We start from the raw sequence: 25,729 nt of genomic DNA on the forward strand, positions 1-25,729 counted from the left end.
TTGCATTGACAAAGTTTTATTGAAATGCTCATCTTTTTTTCTGTTATAATATACAAAATGTTATTTACATATTTGGACACTCAGTGCATTTAATGTTATTTATATATTTTTAGTTAAAATAACATGGCAGTATGTGTTTTTTGTATACTATTTCTTATTTTTCGTTTTAGGATTTTTATTTTCAGCTTTCCGGGATGTTGTTTTTGTCAGGTTCTTGTACTTCTTTTCGTCGCCCCTGAAACAACAGCACATTGTCACTATGGTAACCAAAGTGGCGGATCTAGGAGAAGGAGGGGGGGGGGGGGGTCAAAATCGCGTCATTCTTTCTTTCTTTTCAGTCCATATAACCTTTCAGAATTGTTAGATTTGGTTGATTCTTTATATTTTCCTCTTCCAACTGTTATGTGGCTCGTATGGACCATATAAAACCCGCGCGAATAACTCAAATCTGTAATATTGAGGTATTTTGGTCAGCCTTCGGAAAAAAGGCCGTAAACTAGATGACGTAGATCGGGATGTCAATCAAATCAAAATTTTTGAAACTTACAACAAAACCATATTCTATTTTTTCGCATATAATTCTCTGCTTTAAATGGTTCTCGTTTCATCGCAGGTTGCATTGCAATACAAAAAATCGCCGTCTCAGGATTTACTCAGGATTTATTGATTTCTCTCAATTTAATCTCCTTTCGCGCGGCCAAGAAAATTTTTAAAGCTCTGTAGAAAATTCAATGTTCAATCAAATTCAATTCCCTTTTCAGAATTTGGAAGTTTATAACTGAAAGGTTATAAGAACTTTAAATGAAATGGTGCGTGACTATATTGCGTGTTGCGTGACGTCGGTGTGTACCTGTCCATCACTGTCTTGTCACGACATCCCTTGCCTCCTTCCCAGTGTGCCGACTTGGCGCGGGTCATGGATGACTTGCACGCGACACAAGGGTTCTGAGAGAAGAACTGAACAGAGCAGGGAGTTAGTGGTGAGGCTCTCATTCATCCCTCCCGACTCTTATTCAGCAGTTGTTTGCGTGACATAGCATCTTGAACTCACCTGTTCTTTGCGTGACGAACCATCTCGAACTCACCTGATCTTTGCGTGACATACCATCTCGAACTCAGCTGATCTTTGCGTGACATACCATCTTGAACTCAGCTGATCTTTGCGTGACATACCATTTTGAACTCGCCTGTTCTTTGCGTGACATACCATCTTGAACTCACCTGTTCTTTAGAGCAGTAGCCGCACACCATACGGGAGGCGAACACCATCTCATGATTTTCACTCTCCTCGTGGCAGACATCACAAGGGTAGCATTTACCACAGCATGGGAACCTGACAGCATTAGATCATTTAGAGGATTCACGTCACGACCTGTATATGTACGCAAGGCGTGTGTGTGTACGCATGGCGTGTGTGTGTACGCATGGCGTGTGTATGTACGCATGGCGTGTGTATGTACGCATGGCGTGTGTATGTACGCATCTCGTGTATGTACGCATCTCGTGTATGTACGCATGGCGTGTGAATGTACGCATGGCGTGTGTATGTACGCATCTCGTGTATGTACGCATGGCGTGTGTATGTACGCATGGCGTGTGTGTGTACGCATGGCGTGTGTGTGTACGCATGGCGTGTGTATGTACGCATCACGTGTGTATGTACGCATGGCGTGTGTATGTACGCATCTCGTGTATGTACGCATCTCATTTATGTACGCATCTCATGTATGTACGCATGGCGTGTGTATGTACGCATGGCGTGTGAATGTACGCATGGCGTGTGAATGTACGCATGGCGTGTATGTACGCATGGCGTGTGTATGTACGCATGGCGTGTGTGTGTACGCATGGCGTGTGTGTGTACGCATGGCGTGTGTGTGTACGCATGGCGTGTGTATGTACGCATGGCGTGTGTATGTACGCATGGCGTGTGTATGTACGCATGGCGTGTGTATGTACGCATCTCGTGTATGTACGCATCTCATGTATGTACGCATGGCGTGTGTATGTACGCATGGCGTGTGCATGTACGCATGGCGTGTGCATGTACGCATCGCGTGTATGTACGCATGGCGTGTGTATGTACGCATGGCGTGTGTATGTACGCATGGCGTGTGCATGTACGCATGCGGTGTGCATGTACGCATGGCTTGTGCATGTACGCATCGCGTATATGTACGCATAGCGTGTGTATGTACGCATGGCGTGTGTATGTACGCATCTCATGTATGTGCGCATGGCGTGTGTATGTACGCATCTCGTGTATGTACGCATCTCATGTATGTACGCATGGCGTGTGTATGTACGCATGGCGTGTGCATGTACGCATGGCGTGTGCATGTACGCATGGCGTGTGCATGTACGCATCGCGTGTATGTACGCATCGCGTGTATGTACGCATCGCGTGTGTATGTACGCATGGCGTGTGTATGTACGCATGGCGTGTGTATGTACGCATGGCGTGTGCATATACGCATTGCGTGTGTATGTATGTATTTTACCGGGTAAGTGAGTGGTGTTTTACCGGGTAAGTGAGTGGTGTTTTACCGGGTAAGTGAGTGGTGTTTTACCGGGTAAGTGAGTGGTGTTTTACCGGGTATGTGAGTGGTGTTTTACCGGGTATGTGAGGGGTGTTTTACCGGGTAACTGAGTGGTGTTTTACCGGGTAACTGAGTGGTGTTTTACCGGGTAACTGAGTGGTGTTTTACCGGGTAACTGAGTGGTGCTTTACCGGGTAACTGAGTGGTGTTTTACCGGGTATGTGAGGGGTGTTTTACCGGGTATGTGAGGGGTGTTTTACCGGGTATGTGAGGGGTGTTTTACCGGGTATGTGAGGGGTGTTTTACCGGGTATGTGAGTGGTGTTTTACCGGGTATGTGAGTGGTGTTTTACCGGGTATGTGAGTGGTGTTTTACCGGGTATGTGAGTGGTGTTTTACCGGGTATGTGAGTGGTGTTTTACCGGGTAACTGAGTGGTGTTTTACCGGGTAACTGAGTGGTGTTTTACCGGGTAACTGAGTGGTGTTTTCCCGGGCATGTGAGTGGTGTTTTACCGGGCATGTGAGGGGTGTTTTACCGGGCATGTGAGGGGTGTTTTACCGGGTATGTGAGGGGTGTTTTACCGGGTATGTGAGGGGTGTTTTACCGGGTATGTGAGTGGTGTTTTACCGGGTATGTGAGGGGTGTTTTACCAAGTATGTGAGGGGTGTTTTACCGGGTATGTGAGGGGTGTTTTACCGGGTATGTGAGGGGTGTTTTACCGGGTATGTGAGGGTGTTTTACCGGGTATGTGAGTGGTGTTTTACCGGGTATGTGAGTGGTGTTTTACCGGGTATGTGAGGGGTGTTTTACCGGGTATGTGAGGGGTGTTTTACCGGGTATGTGAGGGGTGTTTTACCGGGTATGTGAGGGGTGTTTTACCGGGTATGTGAGGGGTGTTTTACCGGGTATGTGAGGGTGTTTTACCGGGTATGTGAGTGGTGTTTTACCGGGTATGTGAGTGGTGTTTTACCGGGTATGTGAGGGGTGTTTTACCGGGTATGTGAGGGGTGTTTTACCGGGTATGTGAGGGGTGTTTTACCGGGTATGTGAGGGGTGTTTTACCGGGTATGTGAGTGGTGTTTTACCGGGTATGTGAGTGGTGTTTTACCGGGTATGTGAGTGGTGTTTTACCGGGTATGTGAGTGGTGTTTTACCGGGTATGTGAGGGGTGTTTTACCGGGTATGTGAGGGTGTTTTACCGGGTATGTGAGGGGTGTTTTACCGGGTATGTGAGGGGTGATGCGTGTATGGTAAAGCACTTGTTCACCTAGTAAGCGCGAAAATTGAAACCTGTTTTAACTAAATTATCAAGGAACTTACCTCAACCACCTATAACTTTTCTTGTAGTGCTTGCAAGTGCCATTTTCTGGCAGAGGAAAGCCTTCCTTCAAACCCGGAGTCTTGGGTTGTCGCTTGGGCTTCTCCACCATCAGGGCTTGCTTTGCAGCTTCTGTAAGGCATCACACTTTGAATCATTTTCCAACATGAAAGACAAGTGGGGAAGGTGGTGTGGCGCGTTTTAATGTTTTAAAGTTTTACCAGGTCAGCTCATTGGAACTCCACCAATCAACGTGGCAAATAAATGCATAAACATGCATCAAGAACAAAACGTCCTACCAGTCAGTTCATATCAATCAGAACAGTGATTTCCACATCTTCGGCTAACTCCCCTAAAATCTTCTCTTGTTGTCTGGTGTAGCACGTGTCACACTATACTATAAGTTATATGTTGTCTGGTGTAGCACGTGTCACACTATACTATAAGTTATATGTTGTCTGTTGTAGCACATGTCACACTATACTATAAGTTATATGTTGTCTGTTGTAGCACGTGTCACACTATACTATAAGTTATATGTTGTCTGGTGTAGCACGTGTCACACTATACTATAAGTTATATGTTGTCTGTTGTAGCACGTGTCACACTATACTATAAGTTATATGTTGTCTGGTGTAGCACTTGTCACACTATACTATAAGTTATATGTTGTCTGTTGTAGCACGTGTCACACTATACTATAAGTTATATGCTGTCTGGTGTAGCACGTGTCACACTATACTATAAGTTATATGTTGTCTGTTGTAGCACGTGTCACACTATACTATAAGTTATATGTTGTCTGTTGTAGCACATGTCACACTATACTATAAGTTATATGTTGTCTGTTGTAGCACGTGTCACACTATACTATAAGTTATATGCTGTCTGCTGTAGCACGTGTCACACTATACTATAAGTTATATGTTGTCTGGTGTAGCACGTGTCACACTATACTATAAGTTATATGTTGTCTGTTGTAGCACATGTCACACTATACTATAAGTTATATGCTGTCTGCTGTAGCACGTGTCACACTATACTATAAGTTATATGTTGTCTGGTGTAGCACGTGTCACACTATACTATAAGTTATATGCTGTCTGCTGTAGCACGTGTCACACTATACTATAAGTTATATGTTGTCTGGTGTAGCACGTGTCACACTATACTATAAGTTATATGCTGTCTGCTGTAGCACGTGTCACACTATACTATAAGTTATATGTTGTCTGGTGTAGCACGTGTCACACTATACTATAAGTTATATGTTGTCTGTTGTCTGTTGTAGCATGCGTCACACTATACTATAAGTTACATGTTGTCTGTTGTAGCATGTGTCACACTATACTATAAGTTATATGTTGTCTGTTGTAGCACATGTCACACTATACTATAAGTTATATGTTGTCTGCTGTAGCATGGGTCACAATGTAAGTTACGCTCTTCGATTCATCAAACCTGGTAGAAGGTCTACAGCTGGCTGCAGCTTGAGGAACTTTGCTGACTCCACCTTGAAGAAGAGTTTCTGGTGACACTTTTTACACCAGCCCGAGTTTGCACCATAGTGAATGTCCTGAAATTGATGATGAGAGTTAGAGGATCAATAACGGCACTGGCCAGCGAGTTGGATTATAGTTGGTAAACACCTGGCTAAATAAAAAAGTTCTATACTTTACTGTTCCAATCCCCTAGCCAACTGGAAAAAAGTCACTTTCGATCATTCCTGGATGATGATCCAAGACAGCAGGGCATTGCTGTTGATGATGACGATGATAACAAGTAGTTATTGTGATTGTTTCGCTTGGATTGAAGTTGATGATAAATAATAACAGTCATTATCCAGGAAGGTGCCAATTTAAGCCAGTTTAAGACTGTAATTAACAGTTACAGCCAAATTCGTTGTTGCACAACCTCGGCGAATCCAAAATCCATGTCTCATTTGGGGATAGCACATAGTCAGACACAAGCTTTGGGGGGTTTCTCTGGTTTTGATTGTTTGGTTTGATTGACAACGCGCTATTCCCAAACGAAGAAAGGAATTTTGGATTCTGACAGGTCGCGCAACAACGAATTTGGCTATAATAACTAAATAAAAGCAAAACTGAAAAAGGCACAGGTAACTTGAAATCATCAGTTTATCAGTTTTTTTTTTTAATTTTGGTGATTAGCTTAAAGCTAAAATTAGTCCTTGTTATCATCTAAATCTTACCAAAGTGGAAAAGAGCAGACAAGATCATCATAATAAAAGCGTGCTCAAATCCGCGATTAGATACAGATGATCATATAAGTTACTCAGAATCCACTAAGGCGCGCATAAAAGACAAGAAAGCATTCTGAAACTCAAGTGACAACAAGCCGCCATAAATACAACTATAACCTCAAACTCGCGATGTGCGACTTAAGCTCTAACGTTTACCCCAAACAACTAGTATCTAATAAAAGCTTGTGAGATACAGATTATTTTTATGTAAGTTACTGCACGTCTTCGCGAGACTGCGCTTGGAAGCGCAAGTGGAGCCCCTGAAAGGCCTAATGGGATACATGCAGCAGCAAGGGATCGACAACTCATCCTTCCCACCAAAAGACTGGAGCGTCTTTGGCCAGCCCATCCGCACAAACAACGACATAGAGGGCTAGATAACGCTGTGAACCGCCGAGCGGGCAACAGGGTACATCTTCCATTGTACTCTCTCATCGACCTTCTAAACAGAGAGGCCCGACTAGTTCATGTCCAAATTCGCCTAGTTTGTGACCAGAAACTCACGCGCATCCAACGCCAAAAATACAGAAACCTTCAGGCGAAAGTTTTCCCGCACTGGGCAGAGTACGATCTTCAGCAACGCTAGGCCATGCAAGAGTACGATCTTCAGCAACGCTCGGCCATGCAAGAGTACGATCTTCAGCAACGCTAGGCCATGCAAGAGTACGATCTTCAGCAACGCTCGGCCATGCAAGAGTACGATCTTCAGCAACGCTCGGCCATGCAAGAGTACGATCCTCAGCAACGCTCGGCCATGCAAGAGTACGATCTTCAGCAACGCTCGGCCATGCAAGAGTACGATCTTCAGCAACGCTCGGCCATGCAAGAGTACGATCTTCAGCAACGCTAGGCCATGCAAGAGTACGATCTTCAGCAACGCTAGGCCATGCAAGAGTACGATCTTCAGCAACGCTAGGCCATGCAAGAGTACGATCTTCAGCAACGCTAGGCCATGCAAGAGTACGATCTTCAGCAACGCTAGGCCATGCAAGAGTACGATCTTCAGCAACGCTCGGCCATGCAAGAGTACGATCTTCAGCAACGCTAGGCCATGCAAGAGTACGATCTTCAGCAACGCTAGGCCATGCAAGAGTACGATCTTCAGCAACGCTAGGCCATGCAAGAGTACGATCTTCAGCAACGCTAGGCCATGCAAGAGTACGATCTTCAGCAACGCTAGGCCATGCAAGAGTACGATCTTCAGCAACGCTAGGCCATGCAAGAGTACGATCTTCAGCAACGCTCGGCCATGCAAGAGTACGATCTTCAGCAACGCTCGGCCATGCAAGAGTACGATCTTCAGCAACGCTAGGCCATGCAAGAGTACGATCTTCAGCAACGCTAGGCCATGCAAGAGTACGATCTTCAGCAACGCTAGGCCATGCAAGAGTACGATCTTCAGCAACGCTAGGCCATGCAAGAGTACGATCTTCAGCAACGCTAGGCCATGCAAGAGTACGATCTTCAGCAACGCTAGGCCATGCAAGAGTACGATCTTCAGCAACGCTAGGCCATGCAAGAGTACGATCTTCAGCAACGCTAGGCCATGCAAGAGTACGATCTTCAGCAACGCTAGGCCATGCAAGAGTACGATCTTCAGCAACGCTCGGCCATGCAAGAGTACGATCTTCAGCAACGCTCGGCCATGCAAGAGTACGATCTTCAGCAACGCTCGGCCATGCAAGAGTACGATCTTCAGCAACGCTAGGCCATGCAAGAGTACGATCTTCAGCAACGCTAGGCCATGCAAGAGTACGATCTTCAGCAACGCTAGGCCATGCAAGAGTACGATCTTCAGCAACGCTAGGCCATGCAAGAGTACGATCTTCAGCAACGCTAGGCCATGCAAGAGTACGATCTTCAGCAACGCTCGGCCATGCAAGAGTACGATCTTCAGCAACGCTAGGCCATGCAAGAGTACGATCTTCAGCTAGGCCATGCAGCTCCTTGCAGCTTGTTCTCGTCTTAGCGGTCCCGCTAGACTTAGTGTTTAGCTAGTTTTATCATATATAAACATATTTATTGCTCCTCTAAATATACGCGTGAAAAATTAAAGTACAAAACATGTACAAATAGTTGATAATAAAAACAAGTGAAAAAAAATAACATTTTGTAATGTCTTCTTGTTTTGCCGCTTCGAATGCAAGGAGGATTCAAGTTTAAATTATACAACATGTTTGTAGCAATCTATTCTGCAATAAAACGTGTCGGCGAAACGTCCAGGGTTGTCGGCGAACAAACCGCAATTCTTTTTATCTATAATAAATTCTTATTTATTTTGACTATTATACAATTTACGTTATTAGTTCCACCTGATACCAAAATTATCTAAAATATACAAAAGCAAAGTAGGAACCTACACAGAAATGCAACAAAATGAACACTAATGAAAAACTAAATTTTTCAGCTGGGATATCAGCGGGTAATGTCCAAGGATGTGAAATGGTATGAAAAATAAACAGTTGGCTCAGAAGCAACGCTTCTAGAGCAACCGTGAGATTTTGATGAAGGATGGCGATGATGATGACGATTTTGTTGTTATAAATGACTTCAGGCTTTCCAACAAAACACCATTTTGCATTTTGCTAATCAGCCACAGACTTACTTTAATAACATTTTCTTTGGAACAATTCAGACATCCGACCAGGAGACCAGTCTCACTAAGCATCAAGTCAAAAGGCTGCCACCTGTCAGGAAAATACCACAAGTTGATATTCAGTAACAATAATTTATGGGTGTGCTAACAAAAAATAAAAGGAAGACGTTTCTGGCGCAACAAAACACTAAGTAATAAGGGATCTTGATAATTGTCTCTTGTTAGCCCATATAGGTACATCTACTCTCATTGAGGCTCAGTAAAATCTCAAAAGGTTGATGACAGGTATCCTGGCGTAGAGAAGTACTGTGCAAGTGCTACTGCTGCAAGTACTGGTGCAGTGCTACTAAATGGGTGCTAAATGGTAATATAGATACCCATCAGTGTCTAGGAACCCAAGTACTGGTGCAGTGCTACTAAATGGGTGCTAAATGGTAATATAGATACCCATCAGTGTCTAGGAACCCAAGTACTGGTGCAGTGCTACTAAATGGGTGCTAAATGGTAATATAGATACCCATCAGTGTCTAGGAACCCAAGTACTGGTGCAGTGCTACTAAATGGGTGCTAAATGGTAATATAGATACCCATCAGTGTCTAGGAACCCAAGTACTGGTGCAGTGCTACTAAATGGGTGCTAAATGGTAATATAGATACCCATCAGCGTCTAGGAACCCAAGTACTGGTGCAGTGCTACTAAATGGGTGCTAAATGGTAATATAGATACCCATCAGTGTCTAGGAACCCAAGTACTGGTGCAGTGCTACTAAATGGGTGCTAAATGGTAATATAGATACCCATCAGTGTCTAGGAACCCAAGTACTGGTGCAGTGCTACTAAATGGGTGCTAAATGGTAATATAGATACCCATCAGTGTCTAGGAACCCAAGTACTGGTGCAGTGCTACTAAATGGGTGCTAAATGGTAATATAGATACCCATCAGTGTCTAGGAACCCAAGTACTGGTGCAGTGCTACTAAATGGGTGCTAAATGGTAATATAGATACCCATCAGTGTCTAGGAACCCAAGTACTGGTGCAGTGCTACTAAATGGGTGCTAAATGGTAATATAGATACCCATCAGTGTCTAGGAACCCAAGTACTGGTGCAGTGCTACTAAATGGGTGCTAAATGGTAATATAGATACCCATCAGTGTCTAGGAACCCAAGTACTGGTGCAGTGCTACTAAATGGGTGCTAAATGGTAATATAGATACCCATCAGTGTCTAGGAACCCAAGTACTGGTGCAGTGCTACTAAATGGGTGCTAAATGGTAATATAGATACCCATCAGTGTCTAGGAACCCAAGTACTGGTGCAGTGCTACTAAATGGGTGCTAAATGGTAATATAGATACCCATCAGTGTCTAGGAACCCAAGTACTGGTGCAGTGCTACTAAATGGGTGCTAAATGGTAATATAGATACCCATCAGTGTCTAGGAACCCAAGTACTGGTGCAGTGCTACTAAATGGGTGCTAAATGGTAATATAGATACCCATCAGTGTCTAGGAACCCAAGTACTGGTGCAGTGCTACTAAATGGGTGCTAAATGGTAATATAGATACCCATCAGTGTCTAGGAACCCAAGTACTGGTGCAGTGCTACTAAATGGGTGCTAAATGGTAATATAGGTACCCATCAGCGTCTAGGAACCCAAGTACTGGTGCAGTGCTACTAAATGGGTGCTAAATGGTAATATAGGTACCCATCAGTGTCTAGGAACCCAAGTACTGGTGCAGTGCTACTAAATGGGTGCTAAATGGTAATATAGGTACCCATCAGCGTCTAGGAACCCAAGTACTGGTGCAGTGCTACTAAATGGGTGCTAAATGGTAATATAGGTACCCATCAGTGTCTAGGAACCCAAGTACTGGTGCAGTGCTACTAAATGGGTGCTAAATGGTAATATAGATACCCATCAGTGTCTAGGAACCCAAGTACTGGTGCAGTGCTACTAAATGGGTGCTAAATGGTAATATAGATACCCATCAGTGTCTAGGAACCCAAGTACTGGTGCAGTGCTACTAAATGGGTGCTAAATGGTAATATAGATACCCATCAGTGTCTAGGAACCCAAGTACTGGTGCAGTGCTACTAAATGGGTGCTAAATGGTAATATAGATACCCATCAGCGTCTAGGAACCCAAGTACTGGTGCAGTGCTACTAAATGGGTGCTAAATGGTAATATAGATACCCATCAGTGTCTAGGAACCCAAGTACTGGTGCAGTGCTACTAAATGGGTGCTAAATGGTAATATAGATACCCATCAGCGTCTAGGAACCCAAGTACTGGTGCAGTGCTACTAAATGGGTGCTAAATGGTAATATAGATACCCATCAGTGTCTAGGAACCCAAGTACTGGTGCAGTGCTACTAAATGGGTGCTAAATGGTAATATAGATACCCATCAGTGTCTAGGAACCCAAGTACTGGTGCAGTGCTACTAAATGGGTGCTAAATGGTAATATAGATACCCATCAGTGTCTAGGAACCCAAGTACTGGTGCAGTGCTACTAAATGGGTGCTAAATGGTAATATAGATACCCATCAGTGTCTAGGAACCCAAGTACTGGTGCAGTGCTACTAAATGGGTGCTAAATGGTAATATAGATACCCATCAGTGTCTAGGAACCCAAGTACTGGTGCAGTGCTACTAAATGGGTGCTAAATGGTAATATAGATACCCATCAGTGTCTAGGAACCCAAGTACTGGTGCAGTGCTACTAAATGGGTGCTAAATGGTAATATAGATACCCATCAGTGTCTAGGAACCCAAGTACTGGTGCAGTGCTACTAAATGGGTGCTAAATGGTAATATAGATACCCATCAGTGTCTAGGAACCCAAGTACTGGTGCAGTGCTACTAAATGGGTGCTAAATGGTAATATAGATACCCATCAGTGTCTAGGAACCCAAGTACTGGTGCAGTGCTACTAAATGGGTGCTAAATGGTAATATAGATACCCATCAGTGTCTAGGAACCCAAGTACTGGTGCAGTGCTACTAAATGGGTGCTAAATGGTAATATAGGTACCCATCAGCGTCTAGGAACCCAAGTACTGGTGCAGTGCTACTAAATGGGTGCTAAATGGTAATATAGGTACCCATCAGTGTCTAGGAACCCAAGTACTGGTGCAGTGCTACTAAATGGGTGCTAAATGGTAATATAGATACCCATCAGTGTCTAGGAACCCAAGTACTGGTGCAGTGCTACTAAATGGGTGCTAAATGGTAATATAGATACCCATCAGTGTCTAGGAACCCAAGTACTGGTGCAGTGCTACTAAATGGGTGCTAAATGGTAATATAGATACCCATCAGTGTCTAGGAACCCAAGTACTGGTGCAGTGCTACTAAATGGGTGCTAAATGGTAATATAGATACCCATCAGTGTCTAGGAACCCAAGTACTGGTGCAGTGCTACTAAATGGGTGCTAAATGGTAATATAGATACCCATCAGTGTCTAGGAACCCAAGTACTGGTGCAGTGCTACTAAATGGGTGCTAAATGGTAATATAGATACCCATCAGCGTCTAGGAACCCAAGTACTGGTGCAGTGCTACTAAATGGGTGCTAAATGGTAATATAGATACCCATCAGTGTCTAGGAACCCAAGTACTGGTGCAGTGCTACTAAATGGGTGCTAAATGGTAATATAGATACCCATCAGCGTCTAGGAACCCAAGTACTGGTGCAGTGCTACTAAATGGGTGCTAAATGGTAATATAGATACCCATCAGCATCTAGGAACCCAAGTACTGGTGCAGTGCTACTAAATGGGTGCTAAATGGTAATATAGATACCCATCAGTGTCTAGGAACCCAAGTACTGGTGCAGTGCTACTAAATGGGTGCTAAATGGTAATATAGATACCCATCAGTGTCTAGGAACCCAAGTACTGGTGCAGTGCTACTAAATGGGTGCTAAATGGTAATATAGATACCCATCAGTGTCTAGGAACCCAAGTACTGGTGCAGTGCTACTAAATGGGTGCTAAATGGTAATATAGATACCCATCAGTGTCTAGGAACCCAAGTACTGGTGCAGTGCTACTAAATGGGTGCTAAATGGTAATATAGATACCCATCAGTGTCTAGGAACCCAAGTACTGGTGCAGTGCTACTAAATGGGTGCTAAATGGTAATATAGATACCCATCAGTGTCTAGGAACCCAAGTACTGGTGCAGTGCTACTAAATGGGTGCTAAATGGTAATATAGATACCCATCAGTGTCTAGGAACCCAAGTACTGGTGCAGTGCTACTAAATGGGTGCTAAATGGTAATATAGATACCCATCGGCGTCTAGGAACCCAAGTACTGGTGCAGTGCTACTAAATGGGTGCTAAATGGTAATATAGATACCCATCAGTGTCTAGGAACCCAAGTACTGGTGCAGTGCTACTAAATGGGTGCTAAATGGTAATATAGATACCCATCAGTGTCTAGGAACCCAAGTACTGGTGCAGTGCTACTAAATGGGTGCTAAATGGTAATATAGATACCCATCAGTGTCTAGGAACCCAAGTACTGGTGCAGTGCTACTAAATGGGTGCTAAATGGTAATATAGATACCCATCAGCGTCTAGGAACCCAAGTACTGGTGCAGTGCTACTAAATGGGTGCTAAATGGTAATATAGATACCCATCAGTGTCTAGGAACCCAAGTACTGGTGCAGTGCTACTAAATGGGTGCTAAATGGTAATATAGATACCCATCAGCGTCTAGGAACCCAAGTACTGGTGCAGTGCTACTAAATGGGTGCTAAATGGTAATATAGATACCCATCGGCGTCTAGGAACCCAAGTACTGGTGCAGTGCTACTAAATGGGTGCTAAATGGTAATATAGATACCCATCAGTGTCTAGGAACCCAAGTACTGGTGCAGTGCTACTAAATGGGTGCTAAATGGTAATATAGATACCCATCAGTGTCTAGGAACCCAAGTACTGGTGCAGTGCTACTAAATGGGTGCTAAATGGTAATATAGATACCCATCAGTGTCTAGGAACCCAAGTACTGGTGCAGTGCTACTAAATGGGTGCTAAATGGTAATATAGATACCCATCAGCGTCTAGGAACCCAAGTACTGGTGCAGTGCTACTAAATGGGTGCTAAATGGTAATATAGATACCCATCAGTGTCTAGGAACCCAAGTACTGGTGCAGTGCTACTAAATGGGTGCTAAATGGTAATATAGATACCCATCAGCGTCTAGGAACCCAAGTACTGGTGCAGTGCTACTAAATGGGTGCTAAATGGTAATATAGATACCCATCAGCGTCTAGGAACCCAAGTACTGGTGCAGTGCTACTAAATGGGTGCTAAATGGTAATATAGATACCCATCAGTGTCTAGGAACCCAAGTACTGGTGCAGTGCTACTAAATGGGTGCTAAATGGTAATATAGATACCCATCAGTGTCTAGGAACCCAAGTGCTGGTGCAGTGCTACTAAATGGGTGTTAAATGGTAATATAGATACCCATCAGTGTATAGGAACCCAAGTACTGGTGCAGTGCTACTAAATGGGTGCTAAATGGTAATATAGATACCCATCAGTGTCTAGGAACCCAAGTACTGGTGCAGTGCTACTAAATGGGTGCTAAATGGTAATATAGATACCCATCAGTGTCTAGGAACCCAAGTACTGGTGCAGTGCTACTAAATGGGTGCTAAATGGTAATATAGATACCCATCAGTGTCTAGGAACCCAAGTACTGGTGCAGTGCTACTAAATGGGTGCTAAATGGTAATATAGATACCCATCAGTGTCTAGGAACCCAAGTACTGGTGCAGTGCTACTAAATGGGTGCTAAATGGTAATATAGATACCCATCAGTGTCTAGGAACCCAAGTGCTGGTGCAGTGCTACTAAATGGGTGTTAAATGGTAATATAGATACCCATCAGCGTCTAGGAACCCAAGTACTGGTGCAGTGCTACTAAATGGGTGCTAAATGGTAATATAGATACCCATCAGTGTCTAGGAACCCAAGTACTGGTGCAGTGCTACTAAATGGGTGCTGGAACCCAAGTACTGGTGCAGTGCTACTAAATGGGTGCTAAATGGTAATATAGATACCCATCAGTGTCTAGGAACCCAAGTACTGGTGCAGTGCTACTAAATGGGTGCTAAATGGTAATATAGATACCCATCAGTGTCTAGGAACCCAAGTACTGGTGCAGTGCTACTAAATGGGTGCTAAATGGTAATATAGATACCCATCAGTGTCTAGGAACCCAAGTACTGGTGCAGTGCTACTAAATGGGTGCTAAATGGTAATATAGATACCCATCAGTGTCTAGGAACCCAAGTACTGGTGCAGTGCTACTAAATGGGTGCTAAATGGTAATATAGATACCCATCAGTGTCTAGGAACCCAAGTACTGGTGCAGTGCTACTAAATGGGTGCTAAATGGTAATATAGATACCCATCAGTGTCTAGGAACCCAAGTACTGGTGCAGTGCTACTAAATGGGTGCTAAATGGTAATATAGATGCCCATCAGTGTCTAGGAACCCAAGTACTGGTGCAGTGCTACTAAATGGGTGCTAAATGGTAATATAGATACCCATCAGTGTCTAGGAACCCAAGTACTGGTGCAGTGCTACTAAATGGGTGCTAAATGGTAATATAGATACCCATCAGTGTCTAGGAACCCAAGTACTGGTGCAGTGCTACTAAATGGGTGCTAAATGGTAATATAGATACCCATCAGTGTCTAGGAACCCAAGTACTGGTGCAGTGCTACTAAATGGGTGCTAAATGGTAATATAGATACCCATCAGTGTCTAGGAACCCAAGTACTGGTGCAGTGCTACTAAATGGGTGCTAAATGGTAATATAGATACCCATCAGTGTCTAGGAACCCAAGTACTGGTGCAGTGCTACTAAATGGGTGCTGAATGGTAATATAGATACCCATCAGTGTCTAGGAACCCAAGTACTGGTGCAGTGCTACTAAATGGGTGCTAAATGGTAATATAGATACCCATCAGTGTCTAGGAACCCAAGTACTGGCGCAGTGCTACTAAATGGGTGCTAAATGGTAATATAGATACCCATCAGTGTCTAGGAACCCAAGTACTGGTGCAGTGCTACTAAATGGGTGCTAAATGGTAATATAGATACCCATCAGTGTCTAGGAACCCAAGTACTGGTGCAGTGCTACTAAATGGGTGCTAAATGGTAATATAGATACCCATCAGTGTCTAGGAACCCAAGTACTGGCGCAGTGCTACTAAATGGGTGCTAAATGGTAATATAGATACCCATCAGCGTCTAGGAACCCAAGTACTGGTGCAGTGCTACTAAATGGGTGCTAAATGGTAATATAGATACCCATCAGTGTCTAGGAACCCAAGTACTGGTGCAGTGCTACTAAATGGGTGCTGGAACCCAAGTACTGGTGCAGTGCTACTAAATGGGTGCTAAATGGTAATATAGATACCCATCAGTGTCTAGGAACCCAAGTACTGGTGCAGTGCTACTAAATGGGTGCTAAATGGTAATATAGATACCCATCAGTGTCTAGGAACCCAAGTACTGGTGCAGTGCTACTAAATGGGTGCTAAATGGTAATATAGATACCCATCAGTGTCTAGGAACCCAAGTACTGGTGCAGTGCTACTAAATGGGTGCTAAATGGTAATATAGATACCCATCAGTGTCTAGGAACCCAAGTACTGGTGCAGTGCTACTAAATGGGTGCTAAATGGTAATATAGATACCCATCAGTGTCTAGGAACCCAAGTACTGGTGCAGTGCTACTAAATGGGTGCTAAATGGTAATATAGATACCCATCAGTGTCTAGGAACCCAAGTACTGGTGCAGTGCTACTAAATGGGTGCTAAATGGTAATATAGATACCCATCAGTGTCTAGGAACCCAAGTACTGGTGCAGTGCTACTAAATGGGTGCTAAATGGTAATATAGATACCCATCAGTGTCTAGGAACCCAAGTACTGGTGCAGTGCTACTAAATGGGTGCTAAATGGTAATATAGATACCCATCAGTGTCTAGGAACCCAAGTACTGGTGCAGTGCTACTAAATGGGTGCTAAATGGTAATATAGATACCCATCAGTGTCTAGGAACCCAAGTACTGGTGCAGTGCTACTAAATGGGTGCTGAATGGTAATATAGATACCCATCAGTGTCTAGGAACCCAAGTACTGGTGCAGTGCTACTAAATGGGTGCTAAATGGTAATATAGATACCCATCAGTGTCTAGGAACCCAAGTACTGGCGCAGTGCTACTAAATGGGTGCTAAATGGTAATATAGATACCCATCAGTGTCTAGGAACCCAAGTACTGGTGCAGTGCTACTAAATGGGTGCTAAATGGTAATATAGATACCCATCAGTGTCTAGGAACCCAAGTACTGGTGCAGTGCTACTAAATGGGTGCTAAATGGTAATATAGATACCCATCAGTGTCTAGGAACCCAAGTACTGGCGCAGTGCTACTAAATGGGTGCTAAATGGTAATATAGATACCCATCAGCGTCTAGGAACCCAAGTACTGGTGCAGTGCTACTAAATGGGTGCTAAATGGTAATATAGATGCCCATCGGCGTCTAGGAACCCAAGTACTGGTGCAGTGCTACTAAATGGGTGCTAAATGGTAATATAGATACCCATCAGTGTCTAGGAACCCAAGTACTGGTGCAGTGCTACTAAATGGGTGCTAAATGGTAATATAGATGCCCATCGGCGTCTAGGAACCCAAGTACTGGTGCAGTGCTACTAAATGGGTGCTGAATGGTAATATAGATACCCATCAGTGTCTAGGAACCCAAGTACTGGTGCAGTGCTACTAAATGGGTGCTAAATGGTAATATAGATACCCATCAGTGTCTAGGAACCCAAGTACTGGCGCAGTGCTACTAAATGGGTGCTAAATGGTAATATAGATACCCATCAGTGTCTAGGAACCCAAGTACTGGTGCAGTGCTACTAAATGGGTGCTGAATGGTAATATAGATACCCATCAGTGTCTAGGAACCCAAGTACTGGTGCAGTGCTACTAAATGGGTGCTAAATGGTAATATAGATGCCCATCGGCGTCTAGGAACCCAAGTACTGGTGCAGTGCTACTAAATGGGTGCTAAATGGTAATATAGATACCCATCAGTGTCTAGGAACCCAAGTACTGGTGCAGTGCTACTAAATGGGTGCTAAATGGTAATATAGATACCCATCAGTGTCTAGGAACCCAAGTACTGGTGCAGTGCTACTAAATGGGTGCTAAATGGTAATATAGATACCCATCAGTGTCTAGGAACCCAAGTACTGGTGCAGTGCTACTAAATGGGTGCTAAATGGTAATATAGATACCCATCAGTGTCTAGGAACCCAAGTACTGGTGCAGTGCTACTAAATGGGTGCTAAATGGTAATATAGATGCCCATCAGTGTCTAGGAACCCAAGTACTGGTGCAGTGCTACTAAATGGGTGCTAAATGGTAATATAGATACCCATCAGCGTCTAGGAACCCAAGTACTGGTGCAGTGCTACTAAATGGGTGCTAAATGGTAATATAGATACCCATCAGTGTCTAGGAACCCAAGTACTGGTGCAGTGCTACTAAATGGGTGCTAAATGGTAATATAGATGCCCATCAGTGTCTAGGAACCCAAGTACTGGTGCAGTGCTACTAAATGGGTGCTAAATGGTAATATAGATACCCATCAGTGTCTAGGAACCCAAGTACTGGTGTAGTGCTACTAAATGGGTGCTAAATGGTAATATAGATACCCATCAGTGTCTAGGAACCCAAGTACTGGTGCAGTGCTACTAAATGGGTGCTAAATGGTAATATAGATACCCATCAGTGTCTAGGAACCCAAGTACTGGTGCAGTGCTACTAAATGGGTGCTAAATGGTAATATAGATACCCATCAGTGTCTAGGAACCCAAGTACTGGTGCAGTGCTACTAAATGGGTGCTAAATGGTAATATAGATACCCATCAGTGTCTAGGAACCCAAGTACTGGTGCAGTGCTACTAAATGGGTGCTAAATGGTAATATAGATGCCCATCAGTGTCTAGGAACCCAAGTACTGGTGCAGTGCTACTAAATGGGTGCTAAATGGTAATATAGATACCCATCAGCGTCTAGGAACCCAAGTACTGGTGCAGTGCTACTAAATGGGCGCTAAATGGTAATATAGATACCCATCAGTGTCTAGGAACCCAAGTACTGGTGCAGTGCTACTAAATGGGTGCTAAATGGTAATATAGATGCCCATCAGTGTCTAGGAACCCAAGTACTGGTGCAGTGCTACTAAATGGGTGCTAAATGGTAATATAGATACCCATCAGTGTATAGGAACCCAAGTACTGGTGCAGTGCTACTAAATGGGTGCTAAATGGTAATATAGATACCCATCAGTGTCTAGGAACCCAAGTACTGGTGCAGTGCTACTGTGTTGTGTTGTTTGTCCGTCGCTACGACGAGGACCATCGTGTTCAAATTTTACATTTTCACCGTCATCCTGAGCGGAACTAAGGACGCTTGTGGGTGCGCAGATGGCTAATAAGGCCAATCTGTGCACGGAAAAGCCTGGGGCACTGAGGGCATGGTATTGTTGCAGCTTTGGGATCTTGAGACTTTCTGGCGGCTCTACGCTCCTCTGCGGCAGCTGTCCAATTTGCCTCGCATGCCTCAGCACCATTGCGAATGACACGGCGCCAACCTTGACGGTTTTGTGCCAGAAGCTCCCACGAGGTGTGATCGATGTTGAATGCTTTCAGCGAGAGTTTTAGGGTGTCTTTAAATCTCTTCTTCTGGCCACCTTTGCAGCGTTTTCCGTGCTGAAGCTCACCAAACAGAAGTTTCTTAGGAAGCCGTTCATCAGGCATACGAGCTACGTGCCCCGCCCAGCGGAGCTGAGACTGTTTCAGGATGGTGTGAATGCTGGGCAGACCTGCACGTGCAAGGACCTCAGTATCCGGGATCTTTTCTTGCCAGCGAACATTGAGAATTTTCCTCAGACAGGTAGTGTGGAAATGGTTTAGCTTCATCGCATGGCGCTTGTAGATAGTCCAGGTTTCAGACCCGTAAAGTAGCGTAGGCAGCACAACGGCACGATACACTTTGATCTTTGTATCTGTTCTTATCCCTCTCCTTTTCCAAACGTTCTTACGAAGCCTTCCAAATGCGGCGCTTGCTATGGCGAGTCTGTTGGTAACTTCGTCATCGAGGACAACGTTTCTGGAGAGAGTACTGCCAAGGTAGGTAAATTTGTCAACAGCATTGAGTTTTTGACCATTGATGATGATGTTAGGTTCAGTGTAGGGCTTTCCAGGCGCTGGCTGATGCATAGCCTCCGTCTTTTTGGTGTTTATTTTGAGGCCGAAGTTTTTACAGGCACTAGAAAACAGATCTACGCTGTGTTGCAGGTCTGCTTGAGAGGTAGCATTGAGGGCACAATCGTCAGCGAATAATATAGATAGTAATATAGATAGTAATATAGATACCCATCAGTGTCTAGGAACCCAAGTACTGGTGCAGTGCTACTAAATGGGTGCTAAATGGTAATATAGATACCCATCAGTGTCTAGGAACCCAAGTACTGGTGCAGTGCTACTAAAAGGGTGCTAAATGGTAATATAGATACCCATCAGCGTCTAGGAACCCAATTACTGGTGCAGTGCTACTAAATGGGTGCTAAATGGTAATATAGATACCCATCAGTGTCTAGGAACCCAAGCGTAGATGAGTACTGATGGATGATGGTGGGCCTAAAGGCGAGGGCCTGGATGTTGGTACATCTGGAACAGCGTGTGAGGATTGGTCTGAAAGATAAGCAGACATTTCAATTAAATTCTCATGAGTAATGATTATGTCTTTTGTGAAAATATTAATGGTTTGGTATAACTTTAATAATGATCTGTGCAATAAGAAAATAATGTGTAAAACAGTCAGTTATCCTTGGTCTGTTAAGTACCCTGGTTTGGCAATTCCATCTTTTATATCTGCATCTAATATATCTGCATGCAAAAGATATTTCAATAAAATTGATTTCACCCAATGAACTACTGTGTACTGTGGCAAATTCGAGATTCAAATTCGGTGGGTAAGATCCGGTTCTAACAATAACTGCCTTTTCACAACCATGAAGTAGTTTGTTCTCAGAATCGGCCCAACTCCCACTCATAGCATCCCAAAATCAATAAAAGCCAATATATAGATTTAGGCACTGCCTAAAAGCGGAGCCAGCATTGAACACCTTCTGTGTTGACTGATTGAGGTATTTTTGGGGGATCTAGGATCCTGCTCTTTACTGAGATTTATTTATTGTACCAACCAAATGGATCCAGGCCTTATTCAATAATTTAAATTATGCAGTACATCAAAGTTAACAAACACAATTCCTGGTGTGAATATGGCTGTCAAAGTTGTCAAGAGTCTAATGGTAAATTCTTATGTCCCATCATAGAAGTTTATAAATATTTTTTTTTTTAATCAAAACAATACTCCGACAAGCTTTGCCCTTGTGCAGAATAGGTCATGGATGTAACAGCATTCCACAGATTTGAAATAATATATTTAGACTGTTTAGATGCCATACTGTAATTTTGATGTATTGATTTAGTGGCGATTCTCTCCTTCATTGGACCGAATATTCAGAAAAATGTCTGGAAATTAAAATCCAAAAATATATCTCCTTTCATGCATTACATATTGGTGCACCCACATTTTACCATATAGTGGCCTTAATAATGGTGGCCTACTCCAAAATGAATGCAATGAAGAAAAAACAAATTGATTTTGGAAGCAAATCCTAAAAAAACATCTAAGGCATCACTGACAGTGCTAAAATGCTAACTTCTAATTTCAAACCAAACCCTTTCATTGATCTATGTTTGGGGTAGAGAGGAAGGAAAGAATATCAATTGACTAAAAAATAGTCGACGGGGGAGGAGATATAAAAGGAAATGACTCAACTTGAAAGGTTTGTTGAAAAAAATATAACAGTAATGAAAATAATTTGATTGAGTATTTTCTTGACATTTCCCCTTTCCCATTATCTTAAACCTTTCATCACCACAGGCCTCTAAAGAGGCCATGTCTATGCTATCCAAGCTATGTGAACAGAATTCTATTATTGAAAAAGAACAAGGTTGTTGCTAGTGTTATAAAGTTTAAGTATCTTGCCCTAAAAAACCCTTTCCTTAATAAAGGTTTCATTAATGTACATTTGTAAAGCTACATTCTGACAAGCTTTGTCCTTGCGAAGAACAAGTAATTGATGAAACAGGATTTCAAAGATAGAATATAGTGTCAGACACAATTTTAGATAAGATGCAATACTGAAGTTTTAATGTACCATTTTAAGTGGTGATTTTCCATCCTCATGGGAATTAATATCTACAAATATACATCCAGTAATGCATTATATTTTGGTGTTTTTAGAAACCCTGGATCCAACCATTCCAATGAAATAAATCTAAACCTTTAAAATAAATGTAATGGAAAAGGCAAGGAAATCCTAAAAAGATGATATAAGTGAAAGTACTAAATGAAAATTTCTAATTTAAAAATCAAATCTGTTTATTAATTTATTTTTGGTGTAGAGGGGAAACAGCAAAGAGCATCAATTGCATAAAAATAGTCAACATGGAGAAGGAAAGGAAGAAATATGACTCTTCTTTAACACATTGACCCCTCAACCGGCCTGTACCGGCTTTGGGAAGTACCCACAACCCAAAAAATTCATAAATTCAAAATAAACACAACAAGATGAAGATACTCAGGCATCAGTCTAAGGGATAAATGGTCTTGCAGATATGCATCCAACCAAGGTGTTGGCATCTACTCTTAAGCCAAATAATAGTACAGGTTCTTTGACAAATCTCAAATCGAACAAGGAGAGAAAAGCAGAATCACCCCTCTCAATCAAACGCTCAAAATACCACACAAGGGAGAGAGATCAGCAAACACAGCTCAAGACACAAATAGATACCTTTATTCTGATCCCCCAGGTACATTTCCATGGCCTCAAAACACAATGTCCACTCCTTGAAGGATTGTACAACCACGAAGATGTCTTTACGTATTGCAAAGCATTCTGGGAGATCCAGGGGAAAATTCACGAGGGGAGGGCCAGTCAACACTCCTCTCCCGAAAGTCAGATGGTTTTTTATAAGTCTTTTCACCCCGAAGCCAAACAAATCAATTCCAGGTCATACAGACCCAGAATAGCAGTGTAAACAATTTTCGAATCAATTTGGTTTCAGAAAAGACAGCATTTAGGAGAGCTGTGGTGTTAAATTAGAAAATTATTTTCTCATCCGGGCAAAGCCAAACAAGAACAAATCATCATGAATCCACCTTTGCTTGCAAATATCCATAAGCAAAGCACTCAATTATGCCCCAAAAGACTTCATGATGTCCTGAGACACTCTCCTAATATGCTCATAGCTGTTTTTTTGATGAAAAATACAAGCAACCATCAACTTGTGCTGGCTTCAGCACATCGACAAGGGATTAAAAGTGGGGACCGCAAAGCACTGTTGGAAAGCTTGGATACCGCTGACTAGGTGCAGCTGTGTTTGACTTTGACGGGCTGTATAAAACTCAGAATAGGGGGGGAGGTATCTGTTTTCAGTCTGTTTTTTGTAAATTCAGCTCCAAAAAAGCCAGGAGTCAATGGGTTAAATGTTTGAAAAGAAAATGTAATAACAATAATGTGGTAATTATATTCAGTACTTTCCTAAAATATCCCCTTTCCCATTATCTTTAGGTGAATAGAAAACTGTTTTCGTTACAGATTTATTATTTAAAAAGCAAAATTATGTTTTTAGTTTTATATAATATAAGTATCTTGTTCTAAAAAAAACCTATTGAGTGTGTACTGCTGAATCACATAGTAATGCCCTAGTCATTTGAGCCCCCTCCCTTATGGTCCTGGGGAAGTCAGGGGTTAATGTGGGGTTTTAGACCACTTTTTAACCAGGATATATCAAGAGGGGTGGTGGTATTGACTGTTTTTGGCCCTTAGCTTGGAAACAGGCTTTTATTAAAGTCTAATCCCCCACCCTTTTCTGGGACCATGTGTGTGGGGGTATCAAATGACTAGTGAATAAGAACTCCCTACTGTATTTCAGACATGTCTTTCAAGACATGATTTTCAATTCTCATGTCTTCCAGTCTTTAGCATTCATCTTGGCCCTCAGGTAGTCCCTGGTTCATAAAAAAGTAACATTTCTTTCAAAACAATCTTTTCATCAAGACATTTATAATCTGACTAATTTCCACAAATATTTGGAAAAATAATAATAAACACATGAGATGTGAGATGCAGACAATAACAATACATATTGGCAACAGGGGTTGAATTTTGTTTTGTTTTTATCCTCGGTAAGGAAAATTTTGTCTTGTAAGTTGAAAAAGTTGTTGTATCTTCTAAGGATATGTATCTTCTTAGGACTAAGAGCACAGGATATAAAGACAAGAACGGTCTTCTTTACCAGTATATGACAAATGCAACACGATATTGGTTAGCCTTTATGAAATATTTCAACAGAATCAAGAATAAAGATAGAACAAAGAATCTCAAAACAAAAGGTGTTATGCTCATTCTCAAAGCAAACAAAAAGGACAACAAAAAGCCCAATAACTGTCATATCCTCAATAGACAAAAGAAATCGTCGTCTGAAACTCACCTTGAATTTTGTCGCTTTCTTGTGGTTTTGTTCGCTTTTTAATGTGAACTATTACTTACTTAAATTTACTAGCAAAAACCAGACATATCCTTACATAAATCTTGGCATGAATGAATGTTAGTAGATCTCCTCTAGTTGACTTTATCCTTAAGTCACAAAATTTGAGGCAAAAAGAAAAATAATCAACGCATGACAAGAACTTTTCCCTTGCTCTGTGCTTGTATTTAGCCGCCATTACGGGGCCGAGTGAGGCCTGGGAGTTGCGCGGCTGACTGGCTGGCTGACGAGTGACACCACAGGGTACCCGCGCAATGACCACAAAACCAAGTCGCATAGTTATACTATATTTCTATACCTATGGAGCTCCGCGCGCGGCCTACTGCCGCGCTGGCTCCGCTACAATGAGAATGCGTTTCATTATTAATTTAAAACCCAACATTTGAGTTATGTCTCCACTTAATCCTTACAGTATATTGCATTGTAAAGCAGTATTATATGATGATGGTAATGACGTTGATTGGAAGATCAATATGCTGAGCATTATATGATGATGGTAATGATGTTAATGATATGATGATGTTTATAATAATGTTGAATGGAAGATCAATATGCAATAAAATGAAGATTACAACATGATGACATAATGTAGAGATATGATACAGTGTAGCACACTTACTTTGCTCTGTCTACTTTGACATCAACTTTAACCTTGCATTTCTCACACTCCATTGTCAATGCAAGAGCTGTTGCGGCTATTGTGCTAGTGTTTTCAGTGAGTTCCAGGGCCTTAAATCTGATCTCCGTCCCTTGACGCTTGAACTGGTCCCTTGCAGGCTCATCGCCTTGCTGTTTGTCATCATCAGACTCCTGCCCACTGTCCGACCTCAGGGACTCCTGCGGCAATGCCCCAGTACTCTGCTGGTGTTGGTACTCATCCTCTTCTGACCATAGCATAGAAGGTCTATACTGTGATGGTAAATTATACCTTGTTTCCATGGTTCCATCAGCTGCTAATACATATTGGACCTTAGATGTCTGTTCCATAGTTAACCTGTCTGCTAGCTGATTGTGCTTTGCCTTTGAAACCTTTTTCTTTTGTTGTTTATTGGAGACAGCTAAGAAGTCTCCAAGTACCAGTTCTCTTCTTTCTTGATTTCGTTCTTTGCGTGTTGAGTTTCCTTGTCTGGGGTTATGTTGAGGCTTGTTCACATGTTCAGTGTGTTGAGCTGGTTCTGCATGGCCTTCAGAACATGGACATTTATTCTTTTCTTCCTCTTCTGCCCTCATCTAAGAAATATGCCCACTTTAGAATAACTCAATAGAACCTTTA

At 42.7% G+C, this 25,729-nt stretch overlaps 1 protein-coding gene and 1 long non-coding RNA gene across 2 annotated transcripts in view; one reads left to right on the forward strand and one right to left on the reverse strand.

The window, feature by feature from the left end:
• The window catches only part of LOC5503090, a 30,548-nt gene continuing 4,819 nt past the window's right edge, over nucleotides 1-25,729 (reverse strand). Inside the window, exons 5-12 of the mRNA XM_048727814.1 lie at nucleotides 25,076-25,686; nucleotides 20,419-20,526; nucleotides 8,728-8,809; nucleotides 5,321-5,435; nucleotides 3,862-3,991; nucleotides 1,222-1,333; nucleotides 851-957; nucleotides 1-235 (exon numbers count right to left, since the gene is read on the reverse strand). Coding sequence (XP_048583771.1) covers nucleotides 148-235; nucleotides 851-957; nucleotides 1,222-1,333; nucleotides 3,862-3,991; nucleotides 5,321-5,435; nucleotides 8,728-8,809; nucleotides 20,419-20,526; nucleotides 25,076-25,686 — 1,353 coding nt within the window. The 3' untranslated portion in view covers nucleotides 1-147. The remainder of the gene's footprint in view (nucleotides 236-850; nucleotides 958-1,221; nucleotides 1,334-3,861; nucleotides 3,992-5,320; nucleotides 5,436-8,727; nucleotides 8,810-20,418; nucleotides 20,527-25,075; nucleotides 25,687-25,729) is intronic.
• On the forward strand, nucleotides 19,733-20,164 carry LOC125563077. The gene is made up of 2 exons (XR_007308108.1): nucleotides 19,733-19,962; nucleotides 20,131-20,164. It is a non-coding gene; the product is annotated as an uncharacterized LOC125563077 (long non-coding RNA).

Source organism: Nematostella vectensis, chromosome 5, assembly GCF_932526225.1.
Source record: "Nematostella vectensis chromosome 5, jaNemVect1.1, whole genome shotgun sequence".
Taxonomy (NCBI): domain Eukaryota; kingdom Metazoa; phylum Cnidaria; class Anthozoa; order Actiniaria; family Edwardsiidae; genus Nematostella; species Nematostella vectensis.